The following is a 19,229-nucleotide window of genomic DNA, read 5'->3' as shown; positions in this document are numbered from 1 at the left end:
TATGGTTGGAATAGGAAAATATTACATTCCTCACCATTGTGTGATCAACGAGGATTCTATTTCAACTAGATTGGAGGTAGTTTCGATGCAAGCATGAAATCGCCTAATAATTTATCGCTTAACGCTGGGATGAAACTGCATTTGGACATTTGGAGTGTTTTATTAAACTTTAGGCTGCATAAAGTTTGCTTTACGACTAATATTCGATAAATATACTTAAAAATACTTTTACGAGAAAAGGACAAATGTTTTCAAACGATTCTTTGGAGGTTCAATCAGGAATCTTCAAGATTTTTGTTTGAATACGGTTACATTTAGTGTTAGTATTTGAAGTCTTTTCCGTTGGCATCTAAGGAGCTCTTAAATGATATGTTCGTGGAAGATGCTCTTTCTGGTGGCGATACCATCATGGCAGCTCGTCACATAAAATACGAGCTTACTGAATTGGTGAAGTTAGGTGGTTTCCACTTGCTTAAATGGGCAAGTAATTATCAAGAACTTTTAGAGGACATGCCATTGGAGCTCAACAGCCTATTTCATTTCACAGTGAAGAGCCATCTTTAATCAAAGTTCTTGGTTTGCATTGGTTACCAGGAGATGACTATTTGAAGTATAAAATTTCAGTTTAGTTCACTTATCAATGCACTAAGAGGGCTATTATATATGGGAGCACCTTTAGCGTTTTTTGGAAAACGTTTAATTTAGTTCGTGTGGATCCTGGATTTGGACTGAAATGATGAGGCACCAAATGAAGTGATGTTCCAATGAAAAAGGTTTCATTTAGAATTGAGGACGCTGTCTTCCTTAAAATAACCTAAACATATAAAAACATATTAAACACAGTCTTTTCAGTTGCATGCATTTTGTGATGCAAGTGAGATAGGGTTTGGAGCAGTAGTTTATCTGCGCGTGGATACAGGAAAAAATGTAAGAGTTTTCTTTATAGCCGGAAAGTCTAAAGTCACGCCTTTGAAAACGATAACTTTACCTCGACTTGAGTTATGTGCCGCTTTTTTATTGAGTAACCTTGTCAAATTATTCTGAAATCTTTCTCGGATAAAATTTACATTTCAGATATTTTTGCTTGGTCAGATAGTCAAGTAGTTTTGTCTTGGGTAAAGTCGTCACCACATAGATGGCAGACATTTGTTAGCAACAGGGTCAGCCATATTCCAGAAAAGGTTTCACCTGAACATTGGCGATTTATCCCTACCGAACATAATCTAGCAGATTGTACCAGTCGTGGACTTTTTCCTTCATAAATAGTAGAGCATGTGACATGGTTTAATAGGCCTCCTTTTGTTGCACAGTCCTCTGCATATTGGCCAGAGAATATATCTGGAGCCCTGATATTGGAGCATTTGGAAGAAAAAAGACCAGTTTTATTCGCGTTTGCTACTTTCAATGGGTATGATATTCTTTGTAAATATTCTTCATTAAAGAAGATTCTTCGAATTGTTGGATATGCTAGTAGACGATTATTTATAAAAAAAAATATTTCTAAGAGGGTAGGTCCTTTAACTGAAGATAACTTACACTAGGCACTTATGCTTTTTGTAACAGCAGTCCAGTAGGAAGTATTCGTTGACACCATAACTCAGCTTAAAGAAAAGAGGCGTAAGAGTCTTCGTAAACTTAACTTATTTCTTGACAACTTTGGATTACTTAGAGTAGGCGGACGAGTATCCAACTCTGCGCTTTCGTATCTTAAAAAAATTCCGTTGTTACTTCCACAAAAGCACAGGTTAACTGAATTAATAATAGAGAATACCCTTACAGAAAACCTAGATCTAGGGTTAAACGAATTGCATTTTTGGATTCGCCAAACTTTTTGGATTCTTTCTTCGGCCTGCAGTGTATGACTTATGAGGAATTGTATACCATATTAGTACACATTGAAGCTATTCTAAATTTGAAGCCTTTGTACCCTTTAAGTAGTGATCCAAAGGATATATCATCATTAACCCCCGGTCATTTATTGACATTGCATCAAATAACTTACCTACCTCGTGAAGATTATACTATATAAAAATATTGGTCTATTGAAGCGTTGGGAGTTGGTTCAAAGGTTACACAGAGATTTTTGGAGGCGCTGGCACCACGATTACCTTAACACGCTCCACCTGCGTTATAAATAGACTACAAGGCACCCAGATTTAAAAGTGGGGGATTTAGTGGTATTTTAGGATGAACTTCGTTCAGCACTTGGCAAACTGCGTTTGCGTTGTTTTGGTGAGAATTTTGCAAACTCATCCAGGAGCTGATAGTGTTTCGAGGGTTTACACAATTAAGACTTCTAATGGTATTTTACAAAAACCTGCGTCTAAATTATGCTTTTGCCTAGTTTTCACAGTACGAAAGAATAATTAAATTATTAAAGTGTAATTTGTTTTATTGTATTCAATTTTTTATTTTATTTTATTTAGCTATGAGTATTAATATTATCCCTTTGTTTGGTTATAATAGGTGGGTTATTTTAAGGTCGGCGGTATGTTTAACACTTGCTTTAAAACAACTTTATTATCTTTACATATATAGTACGGTATATTGTGTGTATTTATATTTGGAAATAGAGTTAATGCAATTTGATTCTAATTTTTGTCATTTTTGTCCGGTCTAATACGCCTCGTTTGACCAGGTTATTTTTTGGTACCAAAAAACCACTGGACTGCTAATAGAATGTGGATCCGACAGTTAATACAACTAATACATGAATTGTCGATCTTGCAACTGCAGAGAGAACGTTTTTGACTGTTAAAAGGTAAATGTGTGCTTTGTAAAAGTTAAGGCCTAAGTTTTCCTAGTTTTTTATCGTAATCATATCGTAATGTTTTGTGCTACTTCAAAACGACCCAAATATTAAAAATCGTCGAAAACGGTTTTTGTTTTACTTTTTATTTCGGTCCTAAGAAGGCGATATTCTGGACCTTGTTTTTTACTCATTTGAGAATTAATTTAATTTTTTCTTTTAATTTTACTTTTCAAATCGCGAAAAAACAATGAGGAAATTTAGCACAGATACCTGATTTTATTTTTGTTTTTTCATAAGAATTGTGTAACCATTTTGTATATTCCTTCATAAAAAATATTAAAATCCTTACCAACATCTTGACACTTAAACATTGTAGACCAATCATATTCTGAGACAATTTTCTAAAGAGATAAATAATTACCTTTGGCATAGTTGTCAGTATGTCTTCTTATTAACAGATTCCTTGTATCTGTTTCTTAAATTACAAAGCAATTCCAAGGCGAAATGAGCATCTTTAGCAACTGAAGGGAAGGAAAGCGGGTCTTGATTTTAATACCTTGCAACTTCATTAGTATGAATTTATAGAAAAATGTAAACAAAAATCGGTTCATAAAATTGGGCACATTATTTATTTGGCTTAAGTTATACATATTCAGGACATTCTTATCATATTCTACATACTTCCAACTTTATATTTGATTTTTTTAATAATAAAAAATCCTCAAAAAGATTAAAATACTTTCCATATAATGAGACTTCTAAATTTGGTTTAAAATACACAACAGACACACAAACAGGATTATTTTAAAAATGTATTTTAAGTATCTGATAGTCACTATCACCGGCGGCATTTACAATTTCATAACGAAGGTCCTTCTTGAGCGCTATGAGTACTCCTAGGGTTGCCAACCCTCCCGATTTAGGTGGGAGGCTCCCGCTTTTCGGCACGTAAAAAATATATCTTTTTTTTTAACTAGGTCACCTATTTTAATGTTTACCATAATTTTATATTATTATTACATACTTTATAATCAATCCGGCAATGCTGCCTCAGGAAATAGGTGACACGCCAACACTCTTTGATCGGTTAATTTCGCATTTCACAACTGTCAGTTGTCACAAGTAGGTGCAGTTACTACTTAACTATATCCAAGTGGCCGATGAAATTTGGATACGCAGTGGCTAAAACGTTTTGATGAAGACCCTACTCTTTTAAAGAGCTCCGGTCGTAGAGGCCTGTTAGATTACATGGCAGCCTAGATTACATATAGCCGAGTGGTATAATCGAGATCAATTAAATAATAGTGCCAGGTGTTTTTTGTGCATTTTCGAAACTTATTAATTTTAAAATGTCTTTTAAAAGTAAAATAAAACATGAATTATTAATCCGTCAAAATCGTAAAATAATTAACTATATGTAACTAGTATATAAAGTGGGTCATGGAGAATCTGATTTTAAATTTAAAACCAAGAACTGTCGTTGTAATCGATTACGCCCCATACCACAATAAACCACTATAAAAAGCATCAACTTTGTCAAGGAAAGCGAAAATGCAAGAATGGTTACTGCTTAGAAGATATGCATATGATGAATCTATGTTAAAGCCACAATTATATAATATAATAAAGCTTCACAAACCAAAGTATAAACATTATGAAATAGATGAACTCTTTAATGCACGTAATTAAGGTCACGTCTTTAAGGTCACGGCGTATTACGATTACCACTATATCATCCAGACCTAAACCCAATTGAGCTAGTTTGGGCTGAATTAAAGGGATATTTGGTAAATAAAAACGTAAACTTTAAGACATTTACAGATTTTGCTCAAAATCTGTAACACTACAATTACATGAGGAGGATTATGGTCTACAAAACTTTGACTACAAACTGTCAAAGAAGACAAATCCTATCTTAAATTATAAATTTACCTTTAAAATATATATAATATTTGTAAATAATATTATTTTGGGTTTTATTGGCCATTATTTGACTTAAAAATATTATATGGATTTGTAAATATTATTTTATCTTTTATTTATTAGATAAATATATTACATTTGAATTTAGCATTAGATAAAATTCAGTACCAACAGTGTAAGACATTTTTACCTGAGAAGATATTATGTTAGAGAGTAAACTGTAAAAATAGAACAAATTTTTTGTAAAAAAAATCGTTAAAATATATATATATATAACATCGGCAATTTTTTATATTTTTGAGACTTTTTAAAATAAGTATTTCATATAAAAACTTTTTATTTTTATCATATCTTATTCTTATTCGGTTATTATAACCAGTTTAAATTTCTTAAAAAAAAAGTCAAAATCGTATTTTTCCTGACACCTAGAAAATATATAAAACCTTTGAATTTTATTTAGTATAATAGATACTATATTTATTTTAAAATATTGTTAAAAGTTAGACAAATTCGTAAATTTCACGGCTAATAAATGCCGATTGACAATGGTTTAACAACCAACGCATCGGGATTTTTGAACTAAAGATTGTGAAGTAAACAGGACCCTTCGCCTATTATTTTACTTTGTTTAATAAATGCCGAAAGTAAAGTCAATAAAAACATGGGAATTTACAATATTGTATTAAGTTTATCGTTTTTTGTTCCTGTTGCACACTGACCCTTTCGTCTGCGCATCTCATTGGCCAAATATTACAAACTAAAACAAAACAGCGCACGCGTCGTTTGATTCGGGATTTTTATTTTTTGGCGGCCAACCTACGTATGTGATTTTCGAGGGTCATTAAAATTAAAAAAGGAACAACAATTTTATGGATCTGTAGTGCTTTCTCTATGAATTAAGAAAGTGCCATGATAACTCGAAAGTTGCCATTTTTAAACGAGAAGTAGATGTATTTTTGAAGAAAATTATTAATTACTTGGAGAAATGATAAATATTTTTTATAAACTAATGTAGATATATGTTGAAAATATATTTAACTTAATTTATAGGTATACCTTTGATGATGATGATAATAAGTTTAAATTACTTGGTGCAATCGCTTTGCAAACCAAGCCAACTATAAATCATTTTTTTAAAATTGAAAATTTGAGAAGATTTTCAAATCGAAATTAGCGAAGAATTACTTTTTGAATTTCATAGAAACTTTCTCGAGGAATTTTGATGAGCTAGTTGCAGATCAGCAATGGGTAATTCAAATGCTTGTAGCGGAGAATATCGGGCGTCTTAAATATTTTCTTTATTTGTGGACATTCTTTAAACCCTACATTTCTGCTCGGAGTATTCTTATGATTATTACTTAGTTTATCACCATTTAATAAAGAAGTGTGGCGCGTTTGACTCCGTGATTCCGTTAAAAGGTTTTAATCCGGGTCAGTGCTTTTATTATTGAAAGGTAAGGTTACAACTGCCCTGTTTCTTGGCTAGCAATTAATATGATCTATTTTATTATTGAAAGGTGTTAAAACTAAACCCATAATTTGACCTACGAACCCCCGGGACTGAAAATCCCAGTACATGCTATGAGCGAAATATTAATTTAATGGATTTGACATGGAGGAAAGAGAGAAACAGATTGGACATAAAAACATTAGAAGCCGAGTAAATTATAATCAACATAATCTTACCCAATCTTGCCAAAAATTTGCTAAATTTTTAAAAAAAGATGATGCAAATATCATAAAAAAAGGGTTAAATCTAGCCAAAAATAATAATAAAGTTTTGTGATATTTTATTTTTGCTATTACATTAAAGACATAAATGTTATTAGTTTTTATGTGTTCCACTTTTTAGAAAGACGGTTTTGTTTAATGTGTTTTTTTTTGTATGTAATATTTTTTTTTATTTAGGTTAAGGATTTAAAAATATTTTTCTACATTTTGATTTGTTTCTACTTAGTCATTTTGTTTGTCTTCGAAAAATTGGTGAAGATTTGTTACATAGTTTCAAGATAAATTACCTTTATTTCAAGTTTTATAAAGTTATGTTTTATTACTACATTTTCATGCTTTTTATGTTAACATATGGCATAAGTAAGATTTTGGTCCTCTTTTATAAAAGGCCGTTTGACTGACGTCTGTCTTATTTTACTTTTTCCATGATCTCTCCTTCATCCTCCATCTGTTCTTGTCCATGAACAAGAGATTACACGGCCAAGTGTCATGTGCGGTGCGCGCCATGCGCGCTCATTACCTAACCTCACTCTTTTTTCATAACATAACATAACAAGAATTCTTAAGTTTTTCTAAAAATTGTTAAAGATGTTGTCTAGAATGTTTATCGTTAACACCCGAATCTTTAGTCAAATTAACACTAAAATTTCTTTAAATAGGCGATCTTCAATACATAATACGGCAATGGCATCTGAACACGAAAAGCGGGTGAAATCCTATCAAGAGAGACTTCGAGCTTTGAAAGAATTTTGTGATAGACAAGAAAGTAAAAAAGGCGCCGAGGAAAGACCTGCACCCAACTTAAACAAGCAAAAGACTGTGCCACTCGAACACTTTACCAAACTAGTTAAGATTCCAACACCCATGAGGAGGCTATTTAATATAAAACAACATGCAAATCAGTGTCTTCAGGCTAGACTATTATCCACACAAAACAATAGTACATTAAAAAATGAGGATTCTAGTCAAAGAGATAATAAAGAATTAAAACAAGATGATTTATTTTCATCTGACATACATATTAAAGTTGAAGATCTATCATACACATCGAGAAGAGGAGGTTTGAAGAAAAAAAAGCAGAATTTGGAAGATAACAGTATTGACAAGGCTGAGTTAAATAAGGTATCATGTCAAGAAGAAAATAATTCTTCCAAACTTCAGAAGTTTCCATTTCCAAAGAGTGTATTAAATCAATATTATCAGGTAATATTTTTTTGTTTTATTAATACATGTACAAAAATTAGATTAAAATTACATTACATTAAAATTTATTTCAATTAATGCATGCAGTAACAGTGCTAAAGTAAATGTGGAATAAAAGTATCTTAGAGAATAATTGTTATTCTCTCAAATTCCTTTTCCAATGCATACATGTTTCTTAAATGTGACCTTAAAAAATTGCTCTAATTTTAGTGACAATACAATTGTTTCAAAAAATTTTTCTAAAAAATGTTTTGTTTAAGAATCAGAATCAAGAATAGTATTATATTTTAGGAGCTTCAACAGCATTTCTTGGGGTATTTAGATTGCAAAAGAGAGCAGTTAGTATATTGAAGGCAAACCATTTTTTTCTCAATCTCAAGCCTAATCCCTGTTTTGTACAGTATTTAAATATTGGAATTGCCTTTTTTTCTGTAAAATTTGGACTGATATACAACAAACCTCTGTTTATATGGGAACAAGATTGTTAAAATAAATAATATAAGATTGCCTTAGGATAAAGCTAATTAGCAGTGTAAAATCTTTCCAGCTACAAATCTAGAAATTCTAGAATTCATATTGCTTGTGACTGTGTAATAGCAGAAATATTTTGTTTGTAGGTGTAAAGTTTTGAGGTTTCATTTATGTTTTTATTTTGTTGCATGCATTTTTGTCTACTTCTAATAAGTAAGTCAGGTGTTGCAACTGTAAACGCTTTTCATATTTTCTATTTTTTAATTATATTTAAGTTTTTGAAATAAATAATAATCTTTATTTTTTATTTGTTGATCCAACCTGTTTGAATGTACTGTGTCAGGCAAGCCAATTAATTCTCTAGTTACTTCTTTTGTCTGCATATTTTATTTATCGTCATAATCTTGTATTTGAAACTTCTATTTGATTTCCTTTTTTAATTTGTGTTGGCATGCTTTTTTTCTTTACATTCATTTAATGATGCACAATCTGAATATTTTAAAGATTTTTTATGTGTTTTTCAATACCCAGTCAGAATAATCACAAAATTAATTTGTCAAAAGAACAATCTAGTCATTTAAGTCAGAAGAGTTAAGAAGAAATAATTTAATTTTAAGATTATGATTCACATCTTCATTTTGTCAAGCTAATTTTAAATTTTTAACATTTTGACACTTATTTGTAGGGAACTATTAGTAGCAGTAACCTATAGTTGGGTGAGATTCTAAATTTACACCATAAAGTCATCAGGTGGATCTGGAAATTAATATAAAAAATATACTCCAACTTATGTTATATAACACTAAGAAAAAGCTAGTAGTGAATAACCTTTATAAACATGATTTTTGTGTGGGCTACTCAACTATTAAAAACATTCCAGTTTAAATCAAACCCTCTTGTTTATATCCCATTTATATGTCTTCCTGGAACCTTATATGATGTTATAACTCAACAACTTTTAACCATAGGTTTGGAGTAAATTTTATTTGCAATAATCTTTAACTGCTTAAATTAATTTAATCCATTTTAGATATACAAGAACTCAGAGATGTTCATCAGAAAATTTTCTTTATTATAATATCATAATCATAGTGATGAAAATCTTGAGGGGATAGTATTAGGACTCTAAGAGTTTTATTAGATTCTCAGTTACATCATATTAATTAGCTTGTTACAATGTCGCCCTTCCTGAAATGTCAATGATTTGTTTATATTTCATTTATATGTCTTCCTGGAAGCTTCTATGATGTTATAACTCAACAACTTTTAACCATAGGTTTGGAATAAATTTTATTTGCAATAATCTTTAACTGCTTAAATTAATATAATCCATTTTGGATACACAACAACTCAGAGATGTTCATTAGAAAATGTTCTGTATTATAATATCATAATCAAAGTGATGAAATTCTTGAGGGGATAGTACTAGGATTCTAACAGTTTTATTAGATTCTCAGTTACATCATATTAATTAGTTTGTTACAATGTTGCCCTTCCTGAAATGTCAATGACATTGCAGGATGAACTTTTTTTAACTGACATTTTGTTCTAGATTGCTGAAAGACTTGTACCTATAACATGGAGAAATCTACTTTTGTTTTAATTAAATGGGTAACATTAATTAAAAACCATTACAAAATTTTTTTAACAAAACAACATAATCTCTAAATAGGCTGTATCAAACTTAAAAATATAATTAATTCAATGCATAACATTAACTGTAACCCATGAGAATGGGCCAATGAATCAGTTGAAATATTGTCTAAATATATATTCTTCCCAATCCATTTATTATGGACTGTACTATAAATTCGTAAATGACTAAGCAAATTTACCCAAATATATTAAGCTACCAGCCTATCTAAAGTACTCTTTATTTAAAAACTCTTAAGACTCTCAGACTAAAGACACAGAATGTTTACACCAAACTGAGTTCTGTAAAAGGAAATTGAAAATAATTGTATTTTAGCATAGATTTCTTTATGTAACAAAAGAAAATGCCATTTAATAGGTAACTGAAGCATATTCAAACTGTTATCTAACTTACTCCATATTAACTGATTTAAGAGCACTCAATGATAACCTAGAATGTTATATAAATATTATAAAAACTGTTTTGTCTTATATTCTCTGATGATTTTTATTGCTACAGATACTGTTACTACCATTGCATTTGGTGTGAGACCTAAGAGCACAATTTTATGCAAAATATGTATATTTGATTCTAGAATATCCACTAAAAGCTCCAAAAAGAGACAGAAACTAATTTCATTTAAGCCCTTTAAAGAAAATGGATGATTTAGACACAGACAATCGGAGTGCACATGTTCTATTTTTATTCTGAGTATATAATTTAATTCAATATAGTTATATAATTTCAATATGATTAATCTGAAAATTACTTTATTACAAACTTATGCGAAATTATTAATTTGCAAATTTAAATCTCAGGATTCAAAAGGTGTCATTAAACTATACAGGCTGTCCCAACTTTACACTTTTTTTCGCCTCTGTATATGAAATGAAAAAAAAATTGAGATAAAAAGTATTGATTTAGAAATACTAATTTTGTTGATGTAGTATTGGTAATTGTGTTGAAGTATTGGTAAATGTACAGAGTATCTCAAAAAGAAAGTTTTTATTGTCAAGTAAGTTTTTTTAAATGGAACGCCTTGTATATTTTACCAAATTTTTACTCTTTATTTAATACTACATAAAAAATGTATAATACACTAAATATGTTATGTATTTACAAAAATGTAAATACATCAAATATTGATGGTTTTTGCGATAAATTAGTAAATAAAAAAATTACTAAAATAGCTTATTTAAGTAGATTAATTACTTAAATTATTACACTTCTTACCTTAAAAGGTAATTAATTCAATTTTATTGTATTAAATTTTATTATATGGTAGATTTTATCATATTTCCTTGACAATTGATTTGGAAGGCACTGGATCGGAAATGAGGTCCTGTCAGGTGGCCAGCCCGGTTACCTGATTTAATACCGCTAGATTTTTTCTTTTGGGAATATTTAAAGGACGAAGTTTACACTGAAGAGCTAGGAAATTTGGAGGGTTTAAATGACATGTACTTGTAGAGAAATTGTGGAAGAAGTAATAAGAGCCGCCTGTACTACTGAGCTAATAAAAAAGTACGAACTAAGAAAAAAGTACGAACTGTCAAACTAAGAATGGTCAGCAGTTACATTTACTATAAGTTTTCCTAGTTTTATAATTGTTTTTAACTGTCTTAGTAGAAGATTAAATAAGAATTAAATAATATCATCCTAATAAACAATTATCTCAAAAACCATCAATATTTGATGTATAATGTATTATTAATTCTTTATATAGGGTTAAGTAAAGAGTAAAAATTTGGTAAAATACAGGGCGTCCATTTAAAAAAAACTGTATTTTTGAGACACTGTACCGGGTGTACAACTAAGAGAGGTCGCCGGCCATATCTCAGTAACTAGTCATCCCACAGCAGAGGGAAAAAAATATTGCTTATAAAAGCGGTAAAGAGAAATCGTTGGAAATTATTTACAAGTTCGTACGATTACCGCTAGAGGGCGTAATACAACATTGAAATTGGTTTTATTAAAAATATTCAAAGTGAATCCTAGAGAAGAATGATGCCATTTTAAAGTATGATAAATTCTAAACATTTTTTATTTCAAACTTTTTTTTTTAATCTTTCAAGTAATAGATGGGGGAAGGGTTGAATATTTATATCTAAAATTTTTGATAACTTTTGATTGGCCCAACCAATTTCTGCATTCTTTTCTAGGATTTACTTTGAATATTTTCAATAAAACCAATTTTTTCTATTTCATTCTTGTATTACGCCCCCTAGCGGTTATCGTACGAACTTGTAAATAATTTCCAGCAATTTCTCTTTGCCGCTTTTATCAGAAATATTTTTTTCCCTACGCTGTGCGATGAGTTACTCAGATATGGCCGGCGACCTTTCCTAGTTGTACACCCGGTACATTTACCAATATTATATAGTCAACAAAATTAGTATTTCCAGACAAACATTTTTTATCTTATCATAACTTTTTTTTCATATCATATAAAGGGGCGAAAGAAAATCGTGTGTAGGTAGAGCTAGGACACCCTGTATACCAGAAATGTTCTTATCACTAAAAATACTTTTTTAGTGTCTTTGTCCACTTGTTCTTTGCCATTAATACCAAATGGACTATGTGGGCGTTTAAAGAATACGTATTGTTTTTAGTTTGTCTCTATTAACTGTTAATAGATTCTTAGCTGCTTTCTTATTTATATTAATTTTCATAAAGATGTATTTATAATACCTTCACAAAATTAAAGAGCATCTGCAATCAGCTTGTATTCAATGTTGATAAGACTTTTATTATGGGTTTTAAGTATAATGTAGAAGGTTTTTTGTTTGATGAGCAGAGTCCACTACATGGTAGGGATTATTGTCGATATCTCGGCCTCTTCATTAATGAGAGTTTAAGGTTTGACAACCACGTTTTGGGCCTCGCTGCTAAACTTTCTTCTGGTTGTTTTGCAGTCAGGGTTGCCAGGCATGAGTTGGGAGGGTTGTTTGCTCGTTCAGTTTATTTTGCCTTAATAGACTCTCATATCCGTTATGGGTTGCCATTTTGGGGTTTGTGCTCCAAGGGACTCCTTAACATCATTTTTACTATTCAGAAAAAGCATTAAGGTGTCTGTGTGGTGTTGGTCTGAGAGTCTCTTGTAAACCTCTTTTTGTAGCTGAGAGAAGAACAGTTTTCTCACTCTTTATATTGGAAACTGCAACACTTATAATACATAAGTTCATTAGTCCACCATCCTGAACCAGTCATAATACTCGTCAGGTAAACAACTTTTCTCTTCCAATCTCCACGATTATACGACTAATAAATCTTATATTTATTAGTCGTAAAATATTTAATCATGTTCCTTTTTCGATTAGGACTGTTACAGACCTTAAAAAGTTTAGGAGAGAACTAAAGAAATTAATCTTACCAAAAGCTTACTACAGTATTGAAGAGTATTTTAACGACTCATTTTATTATTTAAAATTAATTATATATCTGTTGATCAGATTTTTTTTATTATTCTTGGTTTATGTAGGTTCTTGCCTTTTCTTTTCTTCTTTTTTAGTTTTTTCTTTGATTATATAAAATATGCTTCCATCTACAATCAAAATCGATTCTGTATCCTGTTTTTATCTTGTATCCTATATAACCAAATAACTACTAGTATTGTAAATATAAATTGGGATTAGTTTATTTAATAAAAATATTTTAGTAATAAGTAATAATTGTTTTTTCTATTTTCAGATAGTTTCAGAAGATCTAAAGAATAATTCTGTTAAACCAATAACAACATATGCTTCCAACCACAAGGGACAAAAAGTCACATGGACCTGCACCTATCATTTAAAGTGGCCTACTGTTGCCAAGATTAGTGCAGATCATTCAACAAAAAAAGATGCTAGTCACACTGCTGCCCAGAAAGTACTGCAGTTACTATTAGAATGTGGTAAAATGGCTCCAGATGGTTCACCAATAATACATACCCAAGATGAGATCAGAAAATTACAGAAGCAGAAGCGAACAAAGGTTGAACTAAAGGCTGCAGAAGTAGACAATATGAGAAATATTATAAATATATTTAATGATAATATGAAGCATAAAGTAGATTCAGTTGACTTTGTAGGTTCTTTGGATGAATTTTCTAAAGATTTTATCACTGAAGAGCAGGATTGTGAAAGAAAATATAAAGCTTCGCCTATATTTTTGGGGACAGCCAAGTATTTCGCAAGAGAAAAAGTCTCCTTACCAATTTCAGCTTACAAGTAAGTTTTAAAACAAAATTTGATCGAAAGTCAAACTTACATTTTCCTAAAAAGACCTTTTAAAAGATAAAATTATATCTATACTTTTGTTATTTTGACTTGTTTAGTTGAAAATAATTAGTTGCTTAAAAAATTGTAAAAAAATTCAGCAGTTGATCAGATCGCCTGAGCAGAAAAAAGACATTCCTCCCTCATTCTAAATCTCTCTTTTTTTCGACGAATAAATTTTTGCTCCAATAACGCATGCATAGGAATAAAACGGGAATTATTCCAAATAAGTGCAATGATTCTTTATGAAAATATGATTGAAAAGTGTATAAATATTGAATGGATTTTAAGCGACGAAAACGTATAATTATAAAATTTGGTTAAGGTAAAATGAAAATCCTTCAGTCTGCCTCCACTTATTTATTCAACATTAAGTTAGCTTAAAATTCCCTACATGTTTCGGACACAGTGGTGTCCATCATCAGGGGGTAAAAGGTTTAAAATTGGTAACAGGCACACCCCCCAGGGTTTGATTACATATCAAAAACCCTCTATTACTATTGTTTTCAATTTTAACCTTTAATTAATTAATCTTTAACCAATTTGTTTCATTTCTTGGACAAAATCAAACAAAAAAGCATCCATAGAGCTTATCTTGTACACAATTCAAATTTTTAAATTCGCCGTTGGCGAAGTGAATATTTTTTTAAAGGAACGTGGTGCGCCACTGGTTTTTCTTCTAATAAAAAATGTTTTTGAATTCTTTATTTCTTTTAAAGCATATCTGGTCTCTTCAGTCAAGTATTACTTTTATAACTTCTTTTAAAACGCTAGCCACTGCTAAGTTGCAGACATTCTTTAGTAAAAACCTTCTTATTACATGTATAAATAGGTCAGTCTATATGATGTGTATAATATTTAAGTTTTAAGCAAATAAATAGTTACAGAATTCGAAATTGGTTTCAAGGACTTGCCTAAGTGCCAAGTTTCCTGCAAGTCCTTGAAACCATACTTGCTGGTGCGATATGCAGGAAACCACTTTTTTATTCATAACTTCAATAAGGTTATGTGCATTTTTTTATTTCAAATTTTTGACTTTTTTCTATTTGTACTACGGCTATGTAGTATAATTATATTTTGTATTTTATTGTACAAATATTTAAGGTATGTATTTATATTTTATTTTACATAGTCGTCGAATTGTTGACAACTCAGTTTTGTTGAAATTTTATCGGATCAAATCGAAATTTTTGAGATTTTCGAAGAGAGAATTGTTTTAGCGAATAGATAGCAAAGAATTTTTGATATTTCTGGACACTGTGACATATGACATCAGTTGAAAAATCACATATTCTTGCGCTGCTTATTAGCGTGAGCGTAAAAATAATATGTACATTCAGGCGTAAAAGTAGTAGTGGTAGTGAGTATTGTTTTGAATTTGGATCAAGGGCCAGTCCTTAGTCGACCACTATTTGCTGTCAACAGAAAAACAGTCTGTAAGGTAATTGAAACTGTCTTAAAAGAAATTGCAACTGCTCTTCGAGGAAACGAAGATTTTTCCACCCAATATTTTGAGGAATCAACATATAGGTATCTGGCGGGCTGATTGACAAGAAATCTACTTAATATGCAACTTAAAATTATGTAATTTTTAACAAGTAATATTCAAAGAAATGTTCAGAGTAGGCATGGAATTCTTTATCATAATTTATTCTTGGAAATTTTTTGTATTTTAAAAATCAAATATTAAGACCCTTGAAAGCTTTCGTAGCAACATATATCACGGGGAATAAGGTAGACTCAATAATAAGCTTAAAAGATAGGTCTTAAAATCAACAAGATTTTACTAATTATTTAAAATCTACATTTTTGAGCTATAAATTATGGTTTTTGATGAAAATCGCTTGAATAATAACTTAAGGTAACTGAAATTGCAAATGGAATTTTATAACTTTTTATGCATTATTTCCTTATTATCTCTATGTTGTACGATTAAAAGTACCTATCAACTATAATTTTATGCGAAGAAAAAAGCTTTCATTGGTCAAATATATAAATATAATAATAAATAAACTGCAGCCAGTCTAGAAAATATTATTTCATTTCAGGTGGTATCTTTGGAAAAATCTAATTATACATCTTAATAAATTTCTGCATTATAATTTTTCATTAAAGATGTTGGGTTGCTTTATTAATTTTTTCCTAGGATGACTGTGTCATAAAACAGTCTTATTACTAGTAATCTGATTGCAACTGTGTGTAATTTTATTGTGACTTGTGACATATGTAACAATTGCACTTAAGGATTTGAATATTTAAGGGAATCATTTATACAACTTCTTCAAAACAACAACTGTGTGATAGTTAAAGGCCAACCTGGCTGTGGAAAATCCAGTCGAGTTCCACAATATGTTCTGGAATCTTGGATTAGGCAAGCACAGTCAGGTGAAGAATTTTGCCGTATCGCCGTGACACAGCCTCGACGAATCGCTGCTATATCATTATCTGAACGAGTGGCATCAGAAAGAACTGAGGAGGTAGCTTATTTTTAAGTAATAGAATTTAATGTAGCTGAAATTTAACTAACAAAATTATTAGGTGGGTCACATTGTTGGTTATCAAGTACGTCTCAAATCTAAGTTTCAAGACAAAACAGGCAGGGTCCTGTATTGTACTACTGGAATTTTATTACGCCACTTACAAGCTGATCCGAGATTGTTAAGGTTCAGCCATGTGATTTTAGATGAGGCCCACGAAAGGGATGTAAATACAGATTTGCTTATGAACCTAATAAGACGGGCTTTGCAGCAAAACTCTAATCTTAAGTTGGTTGTCATGAGTGCCACAATCGACACGGAAGCTTTTTCAGGTGACTAGACAGAAATTTTTTACTTATGAAATATAATTTTGTATTTAATTTTAGAATATTTTAACGGTGCTCCTATATTTAGTATACCAGGTTTTACTCATCCAGTCGGTGTTTATTATCTGGATGATCTATATTGTCCAAAAACATTAAATATGTGCAACCAAGAACATCCGCAAGTGATTCATGAGGAAGTTGTTGAGGTAGGTTTATTGAGTAGCCTGGATTGCAATTTAAATATTCCATAAATTCTAAATCAACAATCTAATCACAATTTATTATTTCAAGAACTTTTGATCAGAAGAGCTAGGTTGATAATTTTTACATATAAAATATTTTTAATTTGCAACTGCGAATTAAAGTAATTATTTTAATCCGGTATAATCAATTCCAATATAATAATAATAATAATAATAATAATAATAATAATAATAATAAATGCCTTTATATTACGAAAATAGTTACAAAAGTTATTATCCAAAAATGCGGCGAGATCTAGCCTGGGGCTACTCTATCTAACCGCACTGCTAACTTAACATAAGTATTTGCAACATAAATTGAATAAGTTTTAACCATTATGAAAAATATACAGAAAAAAAAAGAAAAAAAAAAAAGAGAAGCCTAAAATTATAAGAAACCTAAAATAGAATTTTGCTTATATCACATGACGTAATTAATTATTAAAATAATTATAATTATATCTAATTTATAAAAGAAAAAAGTAATTAGTGATATAACTTAAAATTAAATGAAATATATATTTTTTATATTTTAGTTATTAGTTCGCAGTGTTAGAAAAGTAAGATTTGACAGCTTTTCGAAATAAGACAGCCGAGGTTTTAGCTTTAAGGTTATTTGGCAATGAATTATATACCTTAACCGCACTATAACTGAAAGACCCTTGGAATTTGGAAGTTCTATGATTTGGTATCAAAAGGTTTGCAGAGTGGCGCATTTCACGGCCATGTATGCTGTTATGACTGGATAATTTGTCATATAGATATTGGGGAAGTTTATTATGGAGTACCTTATAAACAAGAACAGCCATATTGATTTTATAACGTTCATCCAAATTCAACCAGCCAGAGGCATGAAATAACGGGGTGACGTGATCAAATTTTCTTCTATCGTAGCAAAACTTTAGGCAAGCATTTTGTAGCTTTTGTAGGCTTAACTTGTCCTTTTGAGCAAGAGCTGGCCAGAAGAGTACACTACCATAGCTAATTAAAGAGAGAACCAACGAATCACTTAATTTGAGTTTAACATCAGAAGATAAAATATCCTTATGCATGTATAGAATTCTCAATTTATAATAGGCTTTTTGTAAAATACTGGAAATATGTTTTACAAAATTAAGCTGATTATCAAGAAGAATGCCTAGGTTTCTTTCGCAGTCAGATGGTTGTATAATATTTCCATCGATAATAACATTTAAATTCAAATGATAAGATTTAGGCATTCCAAAAAGTAATAGTTTATAATAATATATCATATTCCTCGGCCTCCACAAACTCGTAAAAGCTGTCAAACTGTGAACAAAGTGAACGTACATTAAAGTGAGAGAAATAATAATTATTTTTGTTGCATGCTTCAGACATATATACATTTTAGAAGCATTAAAGTTTTCTCCGCCAACTACGATACAGTAAAATAACCAATATGCTATATATGTAATAATATAGTATTCTTTAAAAAAAACCGAACAATCCATATAATATGCATATCTTGTAAATAAATACAAAAATCACCTAATAAAAAAAAAAACAACTTTGCGAAAAAAACTAAATTATATGCATTCTTTAAGTTTGAAAAGCCAAGTAGTTTTATATATAGAGATATACCGTAACTATTCTAACGATAACCTTATTTTACATCGTCAATTTTATTAATACATATTTTTTGTGAAGTTGCCGGGTTCCAGCGAAATATCTTACCAGATGTGGACCAGACGTTATTGTGACCATATTTTCGTTTAGCTTCCAGAAGCAAATGGTATCTACGAGACGTTAAATCTTCAAACAAGGATACGGGATGATTTTTCAGCATTTTCTTCTGCATAAAAATCTGGTTCCTTTTAATATTGCTAATAAAACCGGCTATAATTGGGGAAGGGTGATCATCGTTGCCTTTAGGAAGACGAAAGACATAATTGAAATCATCAATGCTACATGAGACGCCTAAATTTTCTTGAAAGAATTTCGATAGATCAACACCCAGGTCTTCATTCGCCAACTCTCTAAAGCCGCAAATTCTTAGGGAATTTCGTTTTGAAGCTTGCTCCATATCATCCAAACGAGTTTTGACGTTATCGATTTCTTTACTGTTGTTTGTTACCGAATCTTCCATCTTCTTAATCGCATCACAGAGCCTGTTTAACTTAGTCTCCAAGGCTCCAATTTTAGTATCAAATTTTTCTTTAATTTTTTTCAAAAAACTAGCACAAACCTTGGAAAT

The 19,229-nt window shown here is 30.5% G+C and overlaps 1 protein-coding gene across 2 annotated transcripts in view; it reads left to right on the top strand.

Annotated features, from left to right (window-relative positions):
* The first annotated feature begins 6,877 nt into the window (after positions 1–6,877).
* Positions 6,878–19,229, top strand: part of LOC126736580 (ATP-dependent RNA helicase DHX30-like) — a 47,371-nt gene continuing 35,019 nt past the window's right edge. For both annotated transcript variants that reach the window (XM_050440987.1, XM_050440986.1), the window contains exons 1-5: positions 6,878–7,609; positions 13,404–13,921; positions 16,230–16,446; positions 16,508–16,778; positions 16,833–16,978. In XM_050440987.1, coding sequence (XP_050296944.1) covers positions 6,995–7,609; positions 13,404–13,921; positions 16,230–16,446; positions 16,508–16,778; positions 16,833–16,978 — 1,767 coding nt within the window. In that variant the 5' untranslated portion in view covers positions 6,878–6,994. The remainder of the gene's footprint in view (positions 7,610–13,403; positions 13,922–16,229; positions 16,447–16,507; positions 16,779–16,832; positions 16,979–19,229) is intronic.

Source organism: Anthonomus grandis, chromosome 5, assembly GCF_022605725.1.
Source record: "Anthonomus grandis grandis chromosome 5, icAntGran1.3, whole genome shotgun sequence".
NCBI classification, from domain to species: Eukaryota; Metazoa; Arthropoda; class Insecta; order Coleoptera; family Curculionidae; genus Anthonomus; species Anthonomus grandis.
Note: the sequence above shows the minus strand (reverse complement) of the source record. Positions and strands in the feature narration are given on the sequence as shown.